This window comes from Suillus fuscotomentosus, assembly GCF_016647785.1.
Source record: "Suillus fuscotomentosus strain FC203 chromosome Unknown F5891scaffold_25, whole genome shotgun sequence".
Classification (NCBI taxonomy): domain Eukaryota; kingdom Fungi; phylum Basidiomycota; class Agaricomycetes; order Boletales; family Suillaceae; genus Suillus; species Suillus fuscotomentosus.
This window is the reverse complement of record NW_024539537.1, coordinates 525,200-548,118: the sequence shown is the minus strand read 5'-3', so window position 1 is coordinate 548,118 and position 22,919 is coordinate 525,200. Positions and strand designations below refer to the sequence as shown.

General features: G+C 46.8%; 8 protein-coding genes across 8 annotated transcripts; 4 read left to right on the top strand and 4 right to left on the bottom strand.

The window, feature by feature from the left end:
• Window positions 1–1,504: 1,504 nt before the first annotated feature.
• F5891DRAFT_1225473 (uncharacterized protein) lies at window positions 1,505–3,763 on the bottom strand (the record flags this gene model as incomplete). The annotated part of the gene is made up of 2 exons (XM_041369499.1): window positions 1,505–2,586; window positions 3,142–3,763. 2 exons carry the CDS (start codon window positions 3,761–3,763, stop codon window positions 1,505–1,507), a joined length of 1,704 nt encoding a protein of 567 aa, XP_041226426.1.
• Window positions 3,764–3,793: 30 nt separating this feature from the next.
• Window positions 3,794–5,826, bottom strand: F5891DRAFT_1188342 (uncharacterized protein; the record flags this gene model as incomplete). The annotated part of the gene is made up of 3 exons (XM_041366988.1): window positions 3,794–4,996; window positions 5,050–5,340; window positions 5,434–5,826. 3 exons carry the CDS (start codon window positions 5,824–5,826, stop codon window positions 3,794–3,796), a joined length of 1,887 nt encoding a protein of 628 aa, XP_041226425.1.
• Window positions 5,827–7,512: 1,686 nt separating this feature from the next.
• F5891DRAFT_980056 (uncharacterized protein) lies at window positions 7,513–8,945 on the top strand (the record flags this gene model as incomplete). Its single annotated transcript, XM_041376964.1, has 6 exons — window positions 7,513–7,628; window positions 7,689–7,710; window positions 7,775–7,918; window positions 7,983–8,441; window positions 8,496–8,575; window positions 8,627–8,945. 6 exons carry the CDS (start codon window positions 7,513–7,515, stop codon window positions 8,943–8,945), a joined length of 1,140 nt encoding a protein of 379 aa, XP_041226424.1.
• A 4,546-nt stretch (window positions 8,946–13,491) lies between these two features.
• On the top strand, window positions 13,492–15,171 carry F5891DRAFT_289224 (uncharacterized protein). Its single transcript, XM_041371226.1, has 3 exons — window positions 13,492–14,025; window positions 14,079–14,547; window positions 14,607–15,171. Exons 1-3 carry the CDS (start codon window positions 13,767–13,769, stop codon window positions 15,079–15,081), a joined length of 1,203 nt encoding a protein of 400 aa, XP_041226423.1. The 5' UTR covers window positions 13,492–13,766; the 3' UTR covers window positions 15,082–15,171.
• F5891DRAFT_1128389 (WD40-repeat-containing domain protein) lies at window positions 15,117–16,725 on the bottom strand (the record flags this gene model as incomplete). The annotated part of the gene is made up of 8 exons (XM_041364274.1): window positions 15,117–15,268; window positions 15,317–15,667; window positions 15,738–15,991; window positions 16,040–16,155; window positions 16,216–16,239; window positions 16,295–16,414; window positions 16,470–16,610; window positions 16,660–16,725. 8 exons carry the CDS (start codon window positions 16,723–16,725, stop codon window positions 15,117–15,119), a joined length of 1,224 nt encoding a protein of 407 aa, XP_041226422.1.
• Window positions 16,726–16,776: 51 nt separating this feature from the next.
• On the top strand, window positions 16,777–17,691 carry F5891DRAFT_289216 (uncharacterized protein). Its single transcript, XM_041371225.1, has 4 exons — window positions 16,777–17,050; window positions 17,103–17,217; window positions 17,267–17,399; window positions 17,446–17,691. Exons 1-4 carry the CDS (start codon window positions 16,812–16,814, stop codon window positions 17,658–17,660), a joined length of 702 nt encoding a protein of 233 aa, XP_041226421.1. The 5' UTR covers window positions 16,777–16,811; the 3' UTR covers window positions 17,661–17,691.
• A 30-nt stretch (window positions 17,692–17,721) lies between these two features.
• Window positions 17,722–21,034, bottom strand: F5891DRAFT_951563 (uncharacterized protein; the record flags this gene model as incomplete). The annotated part of the gene is made up of 8 exons (XM_041375052.1): window positions 17,722–18,291; window positions 18,344–18,529; window positions 18,584–18,670; window positions 18,728–18,928; window positions 18,978–19,056; window positions 19,109–19,350; window positions 19,400–20,404; window positions 20,459–21,034. The coding sequence occupies 8 exons, from the start codon at window positions 21,032–21,034 to the stop codon at window positions 17,722–17,724; spliced, it is 2,946 nt and encodes a 981-aa protein (XP_041226420.1).
• Window positions 21,035–21,148: 114 nt separating this feature from the next.
• Window positions 21,149–22,662, top strand: F5891DRAFT_1032028 (rab-protein geranylgeranyltransferase). The gene is made up of 9 exons (XM_041361646.1): window positions 21,149–21,171; window positions 21,225–21,335; window positions 21,390–21,517; window positions 21,571–21,800; window positions 21,853–22,047; window positions 22,105–22,188; window positions 22,249–22,323; window positions 22,373–22,519; window positions 22,566–22,662. Exons 1-9 carry the CDS (start codon window positions 21,169–21,171, stop codon window positions 22,583–22,585), a joined length of 993 nt encoding a protein of 330 aa, XP_041226419.1. The 5' UTR covers window positions 21,149–21,168; the 3' UTR covers window positions 22,586–22,662.
• The last annotated feature ends 257 nt before the right edge of the window (window positions 22,663–22,919 follow it).

Sequence of the window (22,919 nt, the reverse complement as noted above, 5' to 3'; positions counted from 1 at the left end):
AAGCCTGATCATCGTATTCCATCTCCATCTTCTCTGGATCTTCAGGAGTCGGACTCTTCTGACGTTTCTTACCTTTACCCTTCGGAGATGGAGATCCGGCAGCATGCTTCCTCTTCTTGCCCTTGGGCACCTTGACAGTTCCGGGTCGTCCGGGGCACGTAGCCTTGTCCTTCCAGCAGATATCGCAAGACTTGACCTATCCGGACGTCAAAACACTCGGATCCGAAAAAACGCGGATTAACTCACCAGAGCATTGCTCTCCGCATCCGTCCAAAGGCAAGTCCGGCCTCTGTCACTGCAACGCTTGCAGGATCTGTCCTTGTCAGCGGAAATGGCACGAGACTTTTCATCCGTCAGGCAAAACCATCATAACCATCCAAAACTCACCATTTCCTCTACTATCTCCCTGCGCCGTTTGTTTTCTGCCTCCACCCGAATTTCGGACTCTTGAATCCTCTTAAGATCCTCCTGAATCTTCCGTTCCTCTTCACGCTTCCGCTCCTCCTCCTGACGCTTCCGAATCTCCTCCTCCTCCTTCCGAGCCACAGCTTCAGCGTCCACTAGTTGCTGTTGAAGTTCCAGCAGTTTCTGCTCAGCAGTCTTCTGAGATCCGGAGGTGTTGCCAGACATTTTCGATAGAGCGTTATAGAGAGTAAAAAGTGGGAAAGGAAGAATCATCCTGGGACGTCCGTCCTTGAGTATACCTGTCCGATTCTGAACTCAGACGCTTCTCCCATTAACTTCTCCATCATCTCGCGATAATCTCATCTGGTCCGGACCAATGGTTCTTGTGCCTCTAGGGATCGGCCCTAAGGGGGGGATACTGTCATATCCCATATATTCACGCTTCTCTTCCGGACTTCGGACCCTGAGATCCGATCCAATCCGATGTATAGATCCGCTTCCGATCTGATTTACGATAAGCTTTCTAATTCATTTCCTGTTCATATAACGTTAAACACAGCCTATTCGGTATTTCCTCTTCCCGGTGTTTCGGTTATACTTATTACCGGTATGATTACTGATCCGTTAACCTATGTCTCATTTCCGACTCGCGTTTGATAACCTTTGCACATGCTTCATACATAGCCTCGGACCTTTGCTTACTGATACTTCCGTTATCCTCATAGTATATAAACTCGTGTATATGTCCTGTAGTACCTCAGTTCGAATATCATCTTAGTTTGTCCTCTTTCTGTCCTCCGGACTTGAGTCCTTCTTACTCTTGTCACCCTCTGAGACTTCAGATAGATTCCGATAGTCTATATCCTCGGCTCTACCTTCGGGTAGTCTTACTCTGTTAGTTTCTAGTTCGGATACATCCGGATTAGTCTTATATACGTTTCCGATATCCGGAAGACATCCGGATATACTACGAGACCCGTCCGGACCTTCGGACGCGTTATCGTTAGTACTTTGAAATAAGGGACAGTACTTGGGAAAGGGGCACAGCGTACGAGCTGAGGCCGAAGTCCTTCAGATCTGATCCTACAAGAGTACGACCTTAACAAGTGGGATCAAGGCCCAGGTGGTGCCTATCTGGAAGTGTGAGGGCAGCTAATGCATCACAGAGGTGTATAGAGCTGGGGCACTTGTGGATATAGAAAGGAAGGAATATGATGATGCCAGAGCAGTCGAAATAATGTGCATGGAGCATATTCACGCTGATTGAGTAGGCAAGTACGAATTGACGCCATGGTTGCTCTCGCATGATTAGATATGTTTTGATTGCTACCCCCCAATATATTGGTAAGTCTCGATTCTTAGAAAGATCAGAAGAGGTATGCTCCACGAAGGTCAGGACATTTGCCCATGATTTCTGTTCCTTCAGGAGTGCGAAGTCGAACAGGGATAAATCAGGCTTCTGTGCATTGAATTCATCTGGAATGGCAGTGGTAGAGAACTCTGCAGTCCAGTACCAGGCACCCATCGCAAATGTGTAGGGGATGTTGTCCTTCAGCGTGTTGCACAAGTGATACTGTATAGTATAAAAGAGACACTGCAGGTCTGTCTCAGTGGTGTGCACCACCCGTCGTTGTCTTTTCTTTGACCCATTTTTAAATTCAAGGCCATCCCAACTCTCTTCAAGTTCAACTAGTTGATCTCCTCTGAGGATCGCCGATCTGAGTGAACCCTCATAATTGAGCTTCGCGCCACTGCCATCATCTGCACCTGAGTCTTCATCATCCTCCGAGTCTATGTCCCTGTTGATCTCTGTGTCTGAGCCTTCATTGTCCTGCAGTATGTCGGTATCTGAATCAAAGTCTTCACTCTGTTTGACTCGTTTGCTGCGATTGAATGTCCATCCCTCGCTAGAGTATGCAGGTGGTCCATCAAGTCTATTGTACTTGATTAGTTTGAGGCTCCCTGCCTTAATATTGGTTCGAGGAACGATTTGGTTGAAAATGGAGGGCTCGAAATGCAATCCAACTGCATTGCCAACACCTTCATGAATGACACAGAATTCCAACTCACACTTGAGGAGGGGTTTGATGGTGTCCAAGGTGCACGGCAATCCACCAACAGGGACGCCAATAGAGGTGATTCTATCACAGAGAAGCCGGTCAATGTCAACGAGGGATGAGACTGTGGTGTTTTCCAGCATTTTGTTGCCATGGCATCAACCAGAACTCAAGTTGGCTTACATTGGCCATTGTGCGGTGTTTGTTGTGTGGTGTTGATTCTCCTTCAATATCACGATGTGTATTGATTCAACGTATACTGGTATGTACTGTCTATCCTTGCGAAGTGTAGTAAAGAGTATCATAGATCTGCTTTTCAAAATACTTGTTGAAAAAAAAGATGAAGAATAATGTGATGAAGTCGTTTTCGTCAACCGTGTGTCCGCTACTGCCCCAAATTGAGGAATGAGATTGATAAACGAACGAACTTGCTGGAGGGGAACTATGTCACCCACTGGAGTACCATTGGCATGCCTAGCACACTTCAAAATGTGCATCCCAGTAACAGGATCAACCGCACCAATCTTCATGTTGTGGACATAACATATGTACTGATCTTGCCATCCAATACGAGAACCTCATCGAGGCATTGGGTGCATGATAACCTGCAATTCACAGACAGTGTGTCCTGAGGGGGCCAATACACATAAGCCAACTTGATGAATAGAAATGGGCTTACCCTTTAATCCAGACTGGGGCCATTCATACTGTCCATAAATATTGACAAGGACGGCATCCCGTCGGCCTTTCAACCACTCAGAGGATGAAGGAGAGGCATGCAAGGTTTGCGCCGGTAAGGCAGTGCTCGAATCATGATATGAAACCTGTTGTAAGCGAACTGTGTGCCATACTTGAGCACAATCAAAGGGAAGAGTTGGAGGACGGTCGATAAGAGATCTTCTTGGAACTCCAACTCCATGAATTAGGTTTTGGTTCCTTGCATCACGTTGCAAGAAGTCCGAAAGAGCATGGCAGAGGTCTGGTATGTTGAAAGTGTCGGCAATGTCATCAAGTTTCATTCCAGTGCGGGTGGGATTGTAGTTCAGATGGATAGCAACGTTACTGGCGGTAAATGTCTGAGGCAGGCCCAGGTAAGTGCTGGCTTGGTGCAACGCAGTAGCTATTTCCCTGGCCTTGTTGAAATAGTTGGTAGTAAGGCATGTGGAATTGAGCTCCTCCAAGAGCACAGTTCGCAGATCAGTTGGTTCATCATCATCATGCGCATTACCCTCTTCCTCATCCCCCTCATCCTCAGGTGATGTTTCAACAACATGATCGACAATGTGACTTTTTGACGTCATGGCAATGGTAAACCACCGTAGCTTCTCCAATCAATCTAAATGACGACATATTTGCAGATTGTAGTCGTTATTGTTGGTGTGTCGTGCGGGGTCCTTGATTTTGGATATGTGAGCGTGTTCAGTGGCATCTGCAGACCATTGAATGAGAGCACCGACTTTGTGTGTACTAGTGGTAATGCTCTGCATCAGCTCCAATTTAGGTATGAACCAATTGTCGATCGGTTTCTTCGCACCCATCCGCACGCCCAATGTCATGATGACAGCTTTGTTTTGGTGAAATGTCAAGAGCGATTGGTCGATAGACGTCAATAGGTTATCGTCGGGGGAAGGGGATTGCGCCATGTATTGGACATCCATAAGGGCATGGATCGCGATTACAAAACGATGAGGGGCCGCACCTGCAATCAGACCAACGATGTAGCACTGAACATCATGGTGAACTCTCCCCGTGACTTGCTTGAGATTTGAGATTCCACCAGGGAAATGGCGGTACCCTGTGATTGGCTGCAAAATCGAGAACCTAAAATTAAGTTCCAGCGCTCCAATAGCTGCAAGACACCAATGAAGATCATGATCCCAGAATTCTTTATGCCAGTGATGCAGGAGTTCTAACGTTAAAAAGATGGAGGGATTGGCATGCGGCCAGAACATCCAGAAAGGCGCATGAACACTGTTTAGCCGGTATTCGGTGCACACTTCAAAAAAAGCTTCGAGGTTATTGGGGTCGACCTTGATGCTCGCAAGCTGGTCAAGTGTGATAGAGCGCATACGCTCAGGATGACAAAAGTCATCCCCAAACTCGAGATAGGACGCCATTGTGAATGGAGAAGTTTTGCCACGCATGCATGCAAGCATACATGCCTCAGGGGTATCAACAATATAGGCTGCAAGAGGCGTATAACAATGACGAACATTGCCTACCAGATCTGACATCATGATCCCAATCTTGGGTGCTATCATCAACGGTCGTAAAACAATGGCAAGACATTCGTGTATAAGGCAATCTTTGAGCACACCCCACATCCATTGATTTGGGTGCAAATACTGTGGGATGGGGAGGAGAGCCATAAGTAGAAATGCCCTAGACGAGAGTTTGGTGCGGGTGCGCATGCGGATATTGGCAAGGCCTAGAAGAAGTGGATGAGCGACCCTGGCACCAGTCATAGTAGTGGCATTTGTTTTGTCGGAAGATAGTACTGTCCCAAGGATTGTAGCACCTCTAGGCAGTTGGCTCTGCACAGTCTAGGATGAGATGGTGTAAATTATAGAGTTTCAGATGCACGTACCTGGATGTCCCAAGCAGAATCACCCATCAGCCACTCTGAATATACACGCAGAAGCCACCCTGCAGCAGTGTAAACGCGATGAGGGACAAAGTCGAGCTTGTCATGGAAGAGGGGGTTACTGAACAGACTCTCTAAGCATTCGACAGGATTCCTCCAGAATAGTCGGATCGGGTGTTTTGTGTTGTGAAGCGAGGTAACGATTTGGCACTTCCAGCTCGGTCCCTTGGGGAGCATCTCAGCACAGCTTTGTAATTCTTTAGCATTCTTGGAAGATAGGTTTAGTTCCCGAATCTGTAAAGGCAATTGTCAATAAGAGGGTGAGGAAGAGAAAGGAGGAGAGGCTTTAATCGGAAGGACTATGTGCCAGCGCAGAAGATCACATACCATTGAGAGTGCCAAAAATTCATTGATTGCTGCCATGCTGAGCAAGGACCGAAGAAGAAAATCAGCGACTTCCCACTCATTCCTCGATGCAAAAGGGTAAAAAAGATTATCTTTCCTGCAGTTCGCATACTCATTGGTGTCGAATAGATCCAGAAAGGTTGTGCCGTCCTGAGAGTAACAAGTCCCTGTGCCTTCATACCATTCCTCTGCACTTTGAAATTCCTCTCCCGCTACATCAAAGTGGTCTCCACCAATGTCAACACTCATTCCATCTCCAGCATCAGGATATGAAACCCTGTCATGGTAGTCTTTGGAAGGAAACTGAGGCAAAGGAGAATCTTGGGATTGCCAGTGTGGTTCAACCAACTCTATGAACTGCGAAATGTCGACCATATCACAAATAGAACTATGGCATGAGGTTCGGGGCTGGCTAAGGTGGCGAGTCACACTGGACTCCTTCGTGAAGATTTTTCCACATTTTGGACATGATGGTATTGACATTGGTATGTTTATTATGTTTATCACACGCTAGTCTAATTCCCTCACACACTCAAGTTATTAGCTAATGTTCATCAATCATCATATGGAGCCTCTAGCCTTGTCTCCTGCTTGTTATTGTACAACCTCTTCTCCTTCTAGAAACTCTTCTCTTTCAAGTTCTCACCATTCTACACCTTCTTCTCGATCAGCATGCTCATTATATTCCAATCTGAATCACTTTCCAAGGCACCACTGCTGCCCATGCACTTGTCGTCACAACCGACAATTTGGACAATCAAATCATTCATCATCCCAATCGGTGTGCTTAATTAAAGAAGAGGACGGCTTTCCAGGAGGGGTGCACCTTGTGAGTTATGCAGCGTTCTGAGTTCCTCTGCACTTCTTATTTGCCGTCAACAGGAATTTGATTGCACCTCACTCTACTACCAAGCAGAACAAGAGGAAGACTACTCCGACCTGGCCCTTGAGGCAGCTAGAACGAGACGCAAGGTTTGTCAGGCTCAAAAAGCCCTGGCCAATTACATCTTAGAGCACCATATGGTGCTTATGGACCTCCACCGCCGTCGCGTTGAAGTCGCAAATATGCATCTGTTAATGGCCAACCTCAATGTAGGGTGCATTCATGTAGAGAGGAAAAAAAGTGGTATTGCAACATTCGTTGGTTTGAGTTCTCAAGGTGATACAGTGCGCCATTAGTTTAACAATACCGTACTACTAGTATATCGAAGTTGTTTTGATGATTATTGATACATGCCTCGTACATAGTATGTAGTACTTGATTTATGTACTGCATACTAGTATATACTGTTGTGATTTTTTATTACTCCTGCCTTGCTACAATTCGAATTGTTAAAATGTCTATTGCTATTCTGTAATGCTTGTGATGTCTGTGGACCTTGTAGCTGGGATCTGTGTGTGCTTGTTATTAGTGTGAGATCTGTTGCCAAATTAGTAGTTTGCTGATGATAGGTGGGATGACTATTACGAAACGATGTAATCACTTGAAGGCTGATGTGGTGGAGGCACTTCAAGTCCTTCGCTTCATGTATCAGCGGGATTTGGTTTTTCGTGAGCCTGCTCCCACCTCTGTCCTAGAAGTTGAGTTGGAGGCCGAGTTTTGTGAGGGTGGTGATGAGGGCAGTAGTACCTTGCAGTCAGAGGACTCTGATATTGATATTTAAATGTACAATTGACTTGAATAGTAAAATATATCATTGTGCACATTTTGATCTCAAAGGCCCTGGCCTAGGCCCAGGCCAATCCCAGGCCCTCTGGAAGGGCCTGGCCTGGGTTTTGACGAAGCCCAAGCCATCTAAAGCCAGGCCCAAGCCCTGGGCTTTCAGGCCAGGCCAGGCCAGGCACATCACTAGTTGCAACTTGCAAGGTTTGCAAGTCTCCGAGTCGAGACTCTGGACTTATGAGTTGTACCCTGATAATCATAATTAGTGCTGCCGCGGTCTGGTCCAGAACCATGGTTCGAACCGGACTTTTGGTCCGGTTCTCCATGGTTCGGTCCATGGTTCTCAGTGCCAGCCAGAACCAGACCGGAAAACGGTTCCCGGTTCTAGATCTTCCCAAATGGTCCAGTTCTGGTTCAGCCTTCCTGAACCATTTCCGAACCCCGAACCCATTGTCAACTTCAACTTCGACATGACTTCGACTTCAACTTTGATTTTGACTTCAACTAGGACAATGTCGGTCTCTATGTCGACATCAAAGTGTCGTCTTCTGGATTTGCACTATTGGTTAATTAGGCTACCTTTAGCCTTTTTGAAGGTGAGTACTAATCAATCAACTCTCAAGACTCTCACTGACTGACATATGTTTAACTATATCACAGATATCTACTTGTTCCAGTCTATATGCTTCCTGGACCATCATGATCCTCCACCGGCTGTTAACTCTAACGGATCTCCTTGGATATCGTTGCTCTGGGATGTTTGGGTTTGCTCCATGCATAAAACAAGGTGCCGACAACGAAATTGTGAGTTATTTGCCTGACGATATCTGAAGACTGCTGTGCTCTTAATGCTGATGGCTCCCTCAAGGATGCTTCCGATATCACCTTCTTCAATGATCCTGATGATGAAGTACCACTGCCCCAGGTCCCACCTTCCGCCCAGCCATCATCTTCAACTACATCCACAAAAGATGCCTTTTCCATTCTGCTCAAGGCTGGACACACCCTGGCAACAGTCACAGCTGGTTCTCAGCACTCTGGCTGGCCGTCAAAACCATCAGCTCGTATTCGTGATGCTGACAATGCCTGTGGGCTGTCTTCATCTTCGGGCACAAGGAAGCGTGCTTTATCAAGCGCTATGGACCATCCAGCACCTAAGAAAGTCGCAGTCGCCATGCAAATCTTATCTCCTCTTGACTTGGAAGATGAAGATATACCTTCTATGCCTGATCTAGGAGAGTCATCTGCTGACGAGCTGATCCCCCAACCAGAGGACAATGATGAAGCCGATGAAGCTAAGTCCAAGAATGGGGGCACCACTTTGACTGTACGTACCTCATTTTATTGTCTTCCTTGAGTCTTGACTAACGCCTGTATTTAGCTTTCAAAAAGTGAATGTACGGCGGATGTTAGGACTATATTTACCCACTTACCTGATGGGTGGGTCTGTATCCTGTGCAAGTAAGTTGTCCATATTTTTTTCAATATTTCTTTCGATAACTTTCAAACAAGGGATGCTGGTCAACCAGTACAGAAGCACACGTTTCGCGGAGGCACTTCGACACTGCACACACACATTGTCCATCACAAAAAGTCCCATTTTCAAGTCTACAAGGAGCGTTGTGATGCTGCAGGCATCACAATGCACTCTTGTGCAATTCCACCCAGAGAAGATGTCACCATAATGCAAATGCAAATGCAGATGACTCTCGATGGCAAGCTTGTTTGCAAACCACCCGCATTCACCAAGGAAGGGCTACTCGAATATATCATGGAACTCATTGTCACGGAAGATGAGGTACGTCGATTTTTTATGTTTATATTCATTTGAAATTTATTTACATCATGCCAGGCAATACAATTAATTGATAAGCCAGCATTTCGACGTTTATTGCAGTATGCACGTCCATCCCTGACTGAAAAAGACATCCCACATCGCACCAAGTTAACAGGATACCATTAAGTCTCAAGCAATGACCATGGTCGAAAATATCAAGGATCATCTAGTGGTGAGTCTTGACCTACTTATATTGTGGCACCAGTCTTAAAACATTTCATTAGCATATTGACAGTGCAGTCTCCATGATGTTTGACTCGTGGACCTCGATCATCGGTGAACCTTTTTTCAGTTACTGGGCATTACATTTGGAGCCCTCCCAACAAACCGCTGCAGTGGGAGCTCAAAAATGAGCAGCTTGATTTCATGCGTATAGAAGGCAATCACAGTGGCCACAATATTAGCAATATACTTGTTATGACGATAGACAGGTATGCTATTCGCAATAAGGTGTGTTTTCTGGAGTCTGGCTTCAGCTGTGGATTGACTCCTCTCACATAGGTTGGATGGATGACGTCGGACAATGCCTCAAATAACAATACTGCTATGAGTGAAGTAGCGAAGGCCATAGACGAGGATGGTACCCACTGGCTTCCAGGTCCCCGCCGCATCCACTGTCAAGAACACATTTTGAATCTTGCTGCATGACATTTCATTGATGGAGTCGCACCCACCCCACAGGCAACCTTACTATGCAAGATCTGTCACGCTATTGATCATGATAAGGACACTGACATCACCAGCTTAACCGAACAACTTGCTGTCAACCACTTCACTCTTCTTGCCGATGAGAGCCACGAAGTCCCCAAGCTATGCAACAAGTCATATAGTGACTTCAAGCTTGATAGAGCCGACTGGAGAAAGATACGGCTAGTGCATGATGTCCTCAAGGTAGTTATTTGTATATCCATTTTCATTTTATTTACTGATTGTTATAGGAACCTGCGACCGCGCAACAATCGTTCTCTTCGGTCACGTACCCAACAGCCTGGCAGACCATACCTACTTTAGAGTGTCTCGCTAGTGCATGGGGGACGATGGCAGGAAATCCAGAATAGTGCAATAATCGCAGATGCCATTAGGAAGGGTCTCAAGAATGTTGAGAAGTACTAGTGACTCAGACGTCTACTTTATCTGTCTAGGTAAGTATCATTTTTTTTGCTCGAGTCTCTTGGGACGAAGGCTTAGAATGAATATTCATAGATGGCTGATAATAGGAGTGCAAGTAGGATAGATTTTTCAGAAATCTCCTAAGTACAATACATATCATATGTTTTCTCCGAAACTCAGTAGAAGTCCGCTACCTATGCTTTGTAAGCATATTCAGCTTGTGTACTTCAACAGAGTCCATGTCTCATTTTGTTACAGTGCTTGACCCCAACTACAAGTTAGCATATGTTGAACAGCGATGGACTATGACTAGTGTTGTTCCGGCCCGGCTTGGCTTGAAAGCCGTGGCTTTGGCCTGGCCTTGCAAGGCTCTGGCCCGTAGAATATTCAGGCCAGGCCAAAGCCATGATTGACGGCTGGCTTCGGCCTGGCTTCGGCTCGAGCCATGGCCTGAGTACATGAAATGTGAAATATTGGTGCAAGAAATATACTACAAACATATGTACTAGGTTTCGATGTCAGTACTATTGGATTCGAAATCCGAGTCACCATCATCATCAAGCAATAGACCATCCCAGCCCTCATCTTCAGCCTTCTCCACGTCTTCACTCTTCTCCCCCAATCCACCCTCAATTTCGAACTCGTCAACTTGAAGTTCCTCCTCCACAACAGATGACGGCCCTGGTTCGCGGAACAGAAGATCATGGCGGATAGCACATTTGACACATTGAAGGGCCTCGACGACATCCCCTTTGAGCCGGTTGTGTCGTTTGCTGATAGTTATTCCACCTTGAGAAAATGCACGCTCGCTGGAAACAGATGATGCCATAATAGATAGATAGTCACACGCAATTGAGGACCATACTGGCCCGTATCTTTGACCATTAATCTTGTTCGAAGGTGAGGAATATGAAACAAATAGTAAAAAAAATGAACGTACACCCCACCATTGGATCGTGCTCATGCCAGGCAAAGGTGGTGCCTCGAATGTGTCGATATAGTTCATGAAATCGGCCTGCCATGGTTTAGCCCAAGTTGACGGCGCTATTGTTGGAACGTCTTCGTCTTCAGTCCGAGCTTTGCGTTTCGCGAATGAGTTTCTTGAGACAACTTGCTTTTCCTTGTTTGACGCGAGATTCTTGCGCTGATGCAGTTGTACCCATTTCGAGGTAGCGAGCTTCAAACTTTTAAATCTGTCAGATATGAAAAGATATATGAAGCATCATTTGACCTACCACTCAGTTCCGCACAGGCAAGGACATCTTCCTGAAGATCTTCGGGCCAGTTTTTCTTGAAGTAAGCCATTTTGCCTGTTGGATCGAGTACTTGTATGTCAAAGTTAGCAACCACGATTCACAGTGTATGCAATAAATAGATGGACGAACTCATAGCCATAATATATGCAGGAGTCTTCGTTGTCTTCTCATAATACTCGTCAATCTTGTTGGCAGCAGCATCCAGTGCAAGTTCAAATCGAGCATACTTAAGCCAGTCTCGCACGAGAGGACCATGCTTTGTAGAGTGTCTCGAGCGCAGGAACCACTAGGTGTAGTGTAGTTCCTGCATCCGATGAGAATGCCTGCTGGGCAATGTCCGCATACTTGCAAGAAAATGTTAGGCAAAAATGGACGAAATAAATCATACACGCACTGAAAGTAAGTCGGCAAATTGGCCGACACGAAGCCACTCTGTACTTGTCAGTCTTAAATAATCAATCTTAGCACGCCTCGTAAGATCCCACTCCTGTAACCCCATCTCGTATACGAAAAGATCAACATGCACTTTGCTACTCTCGGCACGATTGAGCATAACATAGGTTGACGACCAACGAACCTTCATATCGAGTAGAAGCTGGGTTGGGGGTACATTGGCCTTTTCTTGAACACGTTTGTATAGCTCCTTCCATTTCGCTGATGAGCGTTCCTTTAAAAATTGCCAGTGTGAGTTAATTCAGTGCATTGAAGACATCAGATAGACTTACCTTGACACAAATGGTATGGACGAGTCCTATCTCATCACACTCGCCTTTATTCGAAGTGTCCGGTTCGTGTGCCTTGGGATCATGTGGCGAGTAGTGTGGAGATTTACTGTATGTAGCAATTAAAGTCTGTGTTCCCAGATTGACGACATGTGCCAGACAACTACTGTGATACTGTTAGATACAAAGTATATGTTGTAAATGAACTTACTTTATCCTTCTTTCACGCCACTGGGAACTTCTTTTGGTGCCGCTGATGATAAAGCCGTGCAAACTCATCAAGCATCGTGCCATTGTTGGCAGCATTATCACATGTGACATGGCCAAGCTATGGAATGTATGAGTATGAAGTGAAGTGATTGAAATACAAATCAAGATACCTTGTGCGTGATGCCTGACACGGTCCAACACCTTAAACAATGCACCACCAAGATGTTTTCCATTGTGCGCATTATTCAGTTTGGTGAATCCTGAGGAGCGCACTCTCACAATGACGAAGGTTGCGAACAGGGAAAGCTCGTCTTCAAGCGGTGGTAAGTACTATTCAACCTTAAGTATCCTGCCGGTCTCTAACTTTAGATGGATGCTTAGTTTGATAAATATTATCAAGCGCCTCCGGCCCCAGGACCACATGCCAATGAGCCAATGGCCACGTTAACGAGAAAAGCTTCAATTCGTTACAGCTGATTCCTGGATGCGTGACGCTATCATGGAACGTCAAGCCACAGACTATCGCACGCGGGATCCTCATCAAGAGCTCTCCTCCTACCTTACTTCACCATTGGAGGAGACAGACGATGTTGTGGTGTGGTGGGGTGTAAGTCAGCCCTTGAATTCATTGGTTCCCCACTTACATTCTTGATCAGTTACATTCGCTGCAGTATCCAATGCTAGCTCGTGTTGTGCGTGATTACCTGCCCATTCAAGGCAGTGCAGTTTCATCTGAACGCGCTTTCTCCAGTGCGGGGATCACATCGACTCTGCGCTGCAACGCACTCGCACCATCCACATTCTCCGCACTACAATTGATGAAGGCAGCCTATAAGAATGGACATATGTCAGCAGCAGTAGAGGCAGAGGGGCATGCGGCTGGAATGTAGTTAGACTAGCTACCCAATGTCATGTAGATGTATTGTGAATGTTTTTTTTTGGCACTTTGAAAAATATACGGTTCGGTTCGCGTTCGGACCGCAAAAAAACCGAACCGGACCCTTAAGAACTGTTCTTGATGGTTCGGTTCTGGGTTCTCGTCCAAGGCCCTCTGAACCGGACCGAAGCGGACCACGGCAGCACTAATCATAATGAATCTAAGACATTGCGGTTGGCGTCGTGTAGAGATAATCCATCGATAACAAGTTATTAACAACAGATCATGGTCAAAGGAACACTGCCACTAAGTTAAGTCTCCTACCCGTGGGTACCCACGGGTAGCCAATTTTTGCAGGACCTCTACCCGTACCCGTCGCGGGTGAGCCACAATGGGTACCCACGACCCGTACCACCCGACCCACAAGTCACCCGTGGGTGTTGCCCGGGCGGGTACCCGGGCAAACCCTACCCGTGTCACGCCCTACGGCCATGGTACGGAAAAACCCACTACTACCGTAGCGGAAATTTTGATCCCGTGCCGTCTTATCACCAATTGGCACATATGGGTATAAAGTATATGTCTACTCACCCTCATATGTGTTAATTCAGATCACTACTCTACTAAGTGTCCCACAGTCATGATAAGCACACCGAACGTTACAGGAATCGCAGTTATCACAGTTGCTCTTGCTGTCGTATGTTACGGCAAAGGTGTTTATCTACGCAACTTTTGGAAGTTCCTGGGACAGAAAGTAGCCCTCGTGGCTGGCAGAGGACTACCAGACTTTGCTCGGTTGACAGGCTTCCCTCATCCAAAGCCAGTACACGATTTTAACGTTGCTCACGCTCGTCCTCGTCCATACCGGCCTTTCAGATGGGAATACCACCAGAACATGTGTATGAGGGCTGTATCGCCGTTATTATGCTTCGCTTATCTATATCTTTTGTAGCCCTCAAGAAGTTGGAACCAGACTATTGGCTGGAGCTAGAGAGCACATATCGCGATCGCATTAAGCAACGGCGACAAATCTATGCCCTCCATGGCAAATGCATCATAGATGAGCTGCCCGGTAGCGAAGCAGCTTCAAAGGAGTTGATGCAAATGGTTATCCAGTACCTCTGCATGAGGTACCCCCAACAGTTTGAGTTTGATGAGTGGACTTTGACGTTCCGCAACCACATCCTCGGCTCGACGGCTGACATTTCAACGGTGCATCCACTGGTTTTCTTACTTGAGAATGTCCCGGAGGACTTCCTCATCACCCAGGAAGACCCCGATACTGGGCTCTACATCCTACGAGCTGCCGTCTCTACATCAGCAGTTGGCTGGAATATTGGTCAGAAGATGGGCAAACCATTGCATGAAATTCATGGCCCAGTTCCCGATTATAAGGAGAAGATGGCGTTCTCAATGGACAGGTAAGTAATGTAGTAAATATGTCAGGCTCACTCATAAGAACACCGCAATGAATTTACAGGTACTTTTCTAAGATGCCTTGCGACAAGCCCATTCAGCGAGCGTCGTGGGGCCTTGAAGTCGGGGAGCCTCTCTATCTCCAGACGGATGAACCAGAGTGGAGTCATCGTCACCATCAGAATCCAGACCTCCCTCTCACCGACATTCACATGCGAGTCGATTGGCAAACATTACGCCGCCTGCCAAATTCCCGCGCCATCGTGTTCAACTTCAAGGCCTTATTCACGCCGGTGACAGATTTCCGCGAGGAACCATTCATTCCAAAGTTGCTTTTGAAGATTTTGCTCGAAGGCAAGAAGCCGATCATGGAGTACAAAGGAACATGGTCCGTCGAGCACAAAGTTATACCTGCATTACGAGAGTGGGCAAAGGAGCAAGAGGACAAGGGATGGGTCCCAAAAGATTGGCAGGAGAGGACATTGAACGAGGACCCCTTTTATCCAGGGTGGGAGAAGCATTACCCGATTCCTACCTAACAGTCGCAGATCAGATCGATCATTCTTGAAGTATCTCAGTCTTCCTCCATGAGTTCTGCGAGTTCTCTCTCTTCCTCTTCCGTGATCTCAACTTGATCCTTAGCATTACCACTGGGTTGGGGAGTGGGAGCAATAATTGTAGCTTTCGACTGTCCAGCAGGGTTATCTGGCTTCGAATCATGGAGTTCTACAGGAATTATTTGAATGTATCTCAATACCCACAGTATGGACTCACCACTGAATCGCCATCTGCGAATGGTGCCATCCAGACTGGTACTGATAATCCATGGTTCTATGCGTGTTCTTCCGTCGTCTGTGCGACTTTTCTGAATCCATAATCTCAGCGCAGTGACATCATGCCAATGTGCGTCGATCTCCCCTAGAACCTCAGGCTCGGATGGTGTCGAGACATCATACAAGCGAATAACATCCCCGTATCCAGTCACGATATACGGCTCTTCAAGATCGGAGAGTGCCAGTGGAAGAATCGCTCGCACAGGCAAAGGGTGCGTGAGGGGTGGAATGGGTTTTTGGTCTGAGGATTCTGGTTGGTAAGGAACGACTTGTACTGTTTCATCCGATGACGCTGAGGCAAGGAGTGAGCTAAACAATAGCATGCCATGGTGAGCGATCGTTATTACCTGTCCAGATGTAACCTGTATCATAAATGATTTCAGTGATGCGCGTTCGGTGGTGGTTGAGAGTGTCCTGAAGAGTGCTTCGCCACCGAGGCCGCGGCCCGCCCTCTCTTTCCAGCTTCCACACCTTCAATACTCCCATGGTGTCAGCGGTAAAGAGGGTCACGGAACCATCGGCATTGGCAATTCCAGCAATGCATTCTACTGGGCGACTATGAGCCGAGACTGACCCGGCAGGCTGTGGAGGCTTCTCAAGAATGTCGGTTAGATCCCTAAGCGCAGATGTTAGGACTACCAGTATGAGAGGAATTCGTTTTTACCAGAATTTGACAATCTTATCAGAGCTACTGCTGACCAAGAGCTTCACAGATGGCACGACAAGTAGAGTTTTGACAAAATCATCGTGAGCAGCCGTCGTGGAGATTAGGCCCTTTGTCTGCAAGCGACGACCTGCATTCAGTATATACACGGACATGAAATGCGTTCGGGTACATACATTAGTGTCCCATATTTTGATGGTCTAGCAGAAGGACTCCGTTAACATCACTTCAGTGGCTGTATATATTATCCCTTGCCTTGTCCCAAGACCCAGTTATCAGAAGCTTTTCATCACCCGAATTCGGGATCCTGTCATAAAAGGCGAGACAGGTCACCGGCGCGTGATGACCTCTGTATACCTGTAAAGTCCTTCCTGTCTACAAAATGCGCCGTGACCTCGCAAGTCGAGTGATGCAGATGGTCGAAACGTACCTCTAAATCTATTTTCTTGGCCACATGCGCACTCTCAGCAATCCAAGCGTAGTTGCCACGAATTTGAATGTCGATTGCGTTGCCGGTAAGCTGAATTGGAGACCCAAGAGATTTTGTTTTCTCCGCCTTTTGTCTGCGAGCCTGCCATCGATCTGAGCGACGAACAGCTAAAGCGATTTGAAGGACGAACTTCTGTCAGTTCAAGTTCAGCTGCTGATCTCAACAAATATGAGTGATCCGCGGTGATTTCAGACATCGTCGATGTAAGCCATTCGCGTCGATTCAGTGGAATGACTATTTGGTATTAGGTAAAGGCTTCTGAAATAAACACATCCTGCATTCATGAGCAAGCGCCTAGCATCATTTCATGGCCCTTCTACGCCAACATCATCTCCTGTATCACAAGTAAAGAAATCGGTCGCGCCAGCATCGCCATCCAGGGCATCCGATGCGACTATTCATCGAAAATTTAAAACGTTGCTGTACGAGTTGCGCTCGATCGCAAATACATGGGATGGTATCGTCCTCCTCGACGGCTTGAAAAGTGCGCGAACTCTAGTTGATTCCCGCACCGAATTGGAGTGTGTGCTTCATCTCTCATCCTTCGCGGTTGGTAATTATGAAGCCCTTCAGTAATGCACTTGCCATGGTCCCTGCCGATACACAGCCTGGGTCGCTCATGATTAGTCCAAAGCTCGACGTGATGGATGAATCTATCACTCTACTTGATTCTGTTCCCATGAAACTCGTAAGATGGTACCTGTCTTGTGATTCAGTAATAACGAAACACTTATTAGTCGAAGCTATTGCGGAGAATGAGCACTGTGCTCGATAACATGGAGGCGCTGATGTTCGAAGCAGAGAGGTTGAAGGGCTTTCAATGGTGCCACGAGGAACCTCTATGGGTTTCATGGCCCATCGAGAAATTTGGTAGGCTAAGATCGCTCTTGCTGTGACTTTCTAACGAAGTTTGCAGTGCTGTCTTTGTCTGAACTGACAACTCCTTATTATCGGTCTCTCACACTTCATAAGGAACTAGTTGACACCTTGCGCAGTCATACTGTGTCATTCGAAGATTCTCGGAAGGCTATCAATCAATGGGTCGAGCAGCCTTTCCTAAGAGATGACGGTTGGGACGCAAAATGGGAGGACCTTTGTGAAGCAGAGGTTGAAAAATGGGACACAAGATAATACAGACAACTGAAAAAAGTAACAACACTCCCAATGTAATATAACAATAATATATCACCGTTTATGAGTCTTCCTCATCGGAAATATGGATCTCATCAGCATTATCCGCCTGTCGTGGCGCCAAGTCTGCCACAGACGAGGTTTGGTCCTCATCTGGTCCTGGAAGAGCTGTCTTTTTGGCTGCAACGAATGCGGGACCTTTTGCTTGCTGTTCTGCAGCAGCCATCGGGTCTGCTGGCTGTGCAGCGGATGACTGCTCTGAGGTACCATTTTGTTGCGCCGACAACGTCTGGGCAGCGAGATATGATGCTTCGGTATTGAACTGGGCTTGGACACTCCGCTTGATACGAAGCATTTCCCGGAATGTATCTTCCGAACCCGTCTCGATTTCGAAACTGTTCCACTCCTGCCAGAACTTGGGATTGACGCGTGGGTCGCAGAATTGGGAAGCATGTGCATAAATGGCGCGAGCCCGGTCGATTTCGCCAAGTTTGCGTTCCAATGCTGCGAAACGTAGACACATTTCAGCAGTTTGCTTGTCAGGAAGGACCTCGAGTGCGCGCTCGAAGATTGGGCGGGTGGCTGGTAGGCCATAATTAGCTGTGGCCTTCGCGATGTATATAGTGTACATCTGTTACCATGATGTCAACGAAGGTCCTTATGGAATGCAACTGGGTGCGTACCTCAAATTTGTTCTCATCAGCGACAACCTGAGTTGCACGCTCATAAATAGACATGGCCCGCTTTGCTAGACCATAATCCTCTTCCAATTGACCATACATCAGGAACAGGGGCTTGCATGACTTCGGTGGACATTTTTCTAGTGCTTGTTCAAACAGGTCACGAGCCCGCTCCAACTTAGATCCTCCCTGAAAAGTATTAACAAGACGGGACAGATAACAGTTAAGCACAAAAGCACGTACATATCGCTTCACGAACTTCGCCAAATAAATATTCCATATTTCAAATGATATGGGGAAAGTGAAGACCTCTGTGCCGCGCTCGTACACCTGGTTGTGAGCACGTTGAAGAATTAGCCAAAACGACAGTGATCAGATGAGCCGCACCTTGAAGCTGTCCTCCCAATATTGATTTTCTTCAAGGAAAGCAGCGTAGTTGATGATAACTTGAGCATTGGCAATCTTCAGATCCATAATCTTGTCATAGACAACCTTCGTCGATTCAACAGTCCCTATTGACTCCTCAAGGTCAACGTAGAATGACCAGAGCTTCAAGGATTTGAATAATCTGGCTTGGACGGGTAGTGACTGTCGGAAATCAGCAAATTTGACAAGTAGTCCACTAAAACGGGCTCACATGGTCATGATAATTGATTTTGGTGTTTTTAGGAATGGCAGCCGCGCGTTGCATAACTCTGACAGCCTCGTCATAGTTTCTGAGGGCAGACAGTCAGTAATTCAAATAAAAGCCTAAATGATGGTCCTCACTCGTGTCGAAGCTCCATCTCTGACCATTCACACCAAATGTCCGCGAGGTCCTCGACCGCTTTGAAATTTATTTTGGTGGCTTTCTCGAGAATTTTACGGGCGCTATCCAAGTCAGGCTCCGCCGAACCTGAGGATCCACCTTCCTCGTAGAACTTGGCGAAGTTAACGTAAAGTCTATGGAGGTTGGCAGTAGCCTTGCGGGGGTTGATAGTCTCCAATGCTTTGGTGTACGTGTCGGCCACCTGAGCACGCGTCAGATGAACCAATTTCAGCCTTCAGATTGATGCATACCTTTTCATCATCTTCGCCCCAAAGAGCAACTCTTTTTTCCCACTCCTGGACGTCGTTTGGATTTCTTCGGAGTAGAACATCGTTGACCAAAAACGGTCTTCTGTCGATAAGAGCTTCGAACTCCTTCATCTTAATGTCCATCTCTCGCTCAGTTTCCTTCGTGTCTTCGTCGTCATCTTCTTCTGGACTCTCGAGACTTTCCATCATTGCATTGATTAATGACTCGCAAAACTCTGCATATGCATCAAAAATCTGCGTGAAATCCCTGATCGTCAATACCGTTGCGATGCCTGCTTCAAAGGTGCTTATCGCCCGATCAAACTCGCCACGTTTGATCCAGTAGGTCGCGAGCCCAGTCCAGAGACGGCCAGCTTGGTCTTTATAAACTTCAAGGCCGTCCTTGTGGACAATGCGTTCTATATTGAGCTTCCGTGGGCTGAGAGGATCTTCGTCTTCATCGTATGCTCCATCGGTTCCAACCGGAACAGGGGGTCCATCCATACGTACGAGCTGCACATCCGTTTGCGAAGATTCCGCGTCGGCTTTCGCATATACATCATTGGACTCGATTGTGGCTTCCACGTCAAACCCAACTTCATCAGAAAATCGCTCGACAATATCAAGGAAATCTCCAAGAAGCTGATACGAGCTCTTCCCTTCGGGACTGACATACTCCCCTCGTGATGCTTTTCTTGCCAGTGAGAGCAAGAGCTTGGCAGCTTCGAGAGGCCGTGGTACAGAGTCTACAGGAGAGAGGAGAATGGAGGTGTAGTGTTCGGTAACACTTGGATCAACAGTAAGGTAACGCCGGTAGACGGACACTGTGGTAGATCCGCCCTTTGTTTCGGCCCAGAGTAGATATCGAACCCATATTCGGGAATGTAGTGAAGGCGGTAGAGTACGCAAAGCTCGGTCAAATGTCCGACGAGCATGCGTGTGTGAGATGAGAGATGGGCACATAGGGTGGAAGAAGATGGATGTGTACATTAGCCATAATCTGGGTAGCTGAAATGATTCTGCAGTTAGTACAAACACAGCGGTTTTGGCAATAAAGCGTACTTTGGGTAACCACATGAGGGCCCTTTCATATGTAGCAATCAGCGATCTCCATTCCCCCCAACCTACGACTCCGTTAAGGCCATCCTCCCATGACTCTAGGTCCTCCTTCTCCTCCTCTAAGGCATCTTTCATTTCCGGTAATTTCTTCCTTCCGCCAGCCCTTTTCTTGATCACCTGTCTGCCGAGAACATAGGACATTCTCATCTGGAGGTACGACTTCCATAGTTTGAACGAGCCAGGAAACTGAACAATAGCTGCTTCGTAAAGGTAAGCTAGACACTGCAACGAATGTCTAGCCAGTGGAGTCGCGAGTGGACCGAGGAGTGTCGCAATTTCATCGGGCACGTTTACGCGTCGTTCTGCCTTTAGTTGCGTGCTATACGCCTCTTTCGTCGTATGTATAGCGGTCCACCATGCACGAAAAGAGGATGGGTTTCGGAGAAGGTCTTCCTCGCGCTGAACATCCTTGATAGACAACAAGTTTGAATAGGTTGTAGGTGTCGGGATTGGAAGTGTCACAGGAAATTGAGATGCCAGTAAGTCCACTGAAGTCGACTTCTCTGCAACCGAAGGCATTTTGAGATCCTGGTACTGAGTTTTGAACGAGAGCACAGCGCCGCCAGAGTTAGAAAGAGTGTTTATTTATTTATTTTTCTCAAGATCTAGTAAATATTGATAATCAAACTCTCCCTGCTCACTAACCAACTGCTATGGTAAGAATTACGTTCAGATCGTTCTGCGCACAATTTAAATAAGCATAAAACAGCATAACGTCAAACGTCATAAACAGACTCCAGAGGCTCTTGCTGAAAAGAGACAGCGAGAAAAGTCCAAGATCGATGAGTACCTCGCTTTAACAGACGATGTGTTATCTCGAGTACGAATCGCTCTCACTTGGGTACCGTCATATTTCTGATTGAAATCTGTGTAGAAGAAGAAACAGGACTGGAGCAATGATGCTTTTGAACTGACGCAGCGTTTGCTCCAGATCAACCCTGAATTCTACACCGTGTGGAATTATCGTCGAAATATCTTACTCAACGGTATATTTCCTCAGAGGTGCGCATGTACGAACATGACGCGAAATTTCCTCAAAATTGGCGCTCTCGCAGTACTCCGGAGCAAATAAATAACCTTCTCTCCAACGAGCTTTCCATGACTACTACAGCTCTGAAAGCAAATCCGAAAGTCTACTGGATATGGAATCACCGTCGCTGGTGTCTCGAGAATGTCCCAGACGGGCCAGAACGCAACGAGGTACCGTCTATGGAATGGAGACAGGCAAATTGGGATAAGGAACTCTTTGTAGCGGAGCGGATGCTGGACGCAGATGCAAGGAACTGTGAGTCATCTCACCGCTGCAACCGCACATGTTTGATACCCACCCTCTCTAGTCCACGCTTGGAATTATCGCAGATATGTCCTCGCAAACATGCCCACACGAAGGCCTGAGACCTCAGAGTTGGTTTACACTTCTCGCAAAATTGGAGCAAATTTCTCCAATTTCAGTGCATGGCATCAAAGGTCTAAGACCTTGGTCGGACTTTGGGAAAGTGGTCAGCTGGATCCTATCCAGTCGAGAGACGACGGTACGTGCCTTTTTCAATCGGATTAACTTCTCCGAGCTTTTTTCTTTTCTTTAACAGAGTTCGAGTTTGTAAGCAACGCATTATACACCGACCCGGAAGATCAAAGCGCGTGGATATACCATAGATGGCTCATTGGTTCCGGTTCGACAACAGACTGTTTCATATGCAATTCAACGTGGATTGACTTGGTGCATTGAGCAGGGGAAAACAAAGCACAATTGGAACGCGAGATACAACTCATCTTCGAATTGCTTCAAGAGCAACCTGATAGCAAATGCAAGCGGTCATGTTTGTTAATCTCGCAACTTCTCAACTCTTTTTACAGGGTGCATGGAGTCATTGGTCCACTATAAGCGACTTTTACTTCAAAATCACGCTCAAGATTCCCAAACCCTGAAACAGGAGTGCAGAGAGTTACTTTCTCGGTTGGCAGACTTGGACCCTAATCGGTACTTCAGATATCAGGATTTAAGTAAGTTCTCTGTACCGATGTGCAACAAGGTGCTTATTGTTTTCAGAGAGGGACCTCGATCAGTAGTTTATTTTGCTTGGTTTTCTGGTTAATCTATTTGTTGTTCGCGCTGATCAATTGCGTTCCATCTTCATCTCCGCCTCTCGGTGTCTTCAATATGTCGTAACTGTTTTGATCGCTAGGCCTCAGGCTTAGCCTTGCATCCATTGGGCTTCCATACGTATTCCCTGTAAGTGAACCGCCTTTAAGGGATGTGGTTTTGCGGTTTGCGATGGTACGCATAGCCATCTGTGGCGACACCCCAGTTCTCATCAACAACACCTTGGATACCTGCATTCGCACCGTTACCTGAGATAACGCTAGATTTTACTGAACCCTATGATTGTCGAGAGAGACGTCG

Bases quoted from the DNA above. Each gene is read 5' to 3' on its own strand.
- F5891DRAFT_289224 (XM_041371226.1), top strand. From the start codon at position 13,767: ATGATAAGCACACCGAACGTTACAGGAATCGCAGTTATCACAGTTGCT. The intron at 14,026-14,078 runs GTATGAGGGCTG...TATCTTTTGTAG, and splicing joins GGAATACCACCAGAACATGT to CCCTCAAGAAGTTGGAACCA. The intron at 14,548-14,606 runs GTAAGTAATGTA...ATGAATTTACAG, and splicing joins ATGGCGTTCTCAATGGACAG to GTACTTTTCTAAGATGCCTT.
- F5891DRAFT_289216 (XM_041371225.1), top strand. From the start codon at position 16,812: ATGAGCAAGCGCCTAGCATCATTTCATGGCCCTTCTACGCCAACATCA. The intron at 17,051-17,102 runs GTGTGTGCTTCA...GAAGCCCTTCAG, and splicing joins GATTCCCGCACCGAATTGGA to TAATGCACTTGCCATGGTCC. The intron at 17,400-17,445 runs GTAGGCTAAGAT...CGAAGTTTGCAG, and splicing joins ATGGCCCATCGAGAAATTTG to TGCTGTCTTTGTCTGAACTG.
- F5891DRAFT_1032028 (XM_041361646.1), top strand. The intron at 21,801-21,852 runs GTGAGTCATCTC...CACCCTCTCTAG, and splicing joins GGACGCAGATGCAAGGAACT to TCCACGCTTGGAATTATCGC. The intron at 22,520-22,565 runs GTAAGTTCTCTG...TATTGTTTTCAG, and splicing joins CTTCAGATATCAGGATTTAA to AGAGGGACCTCGATCAGTAG.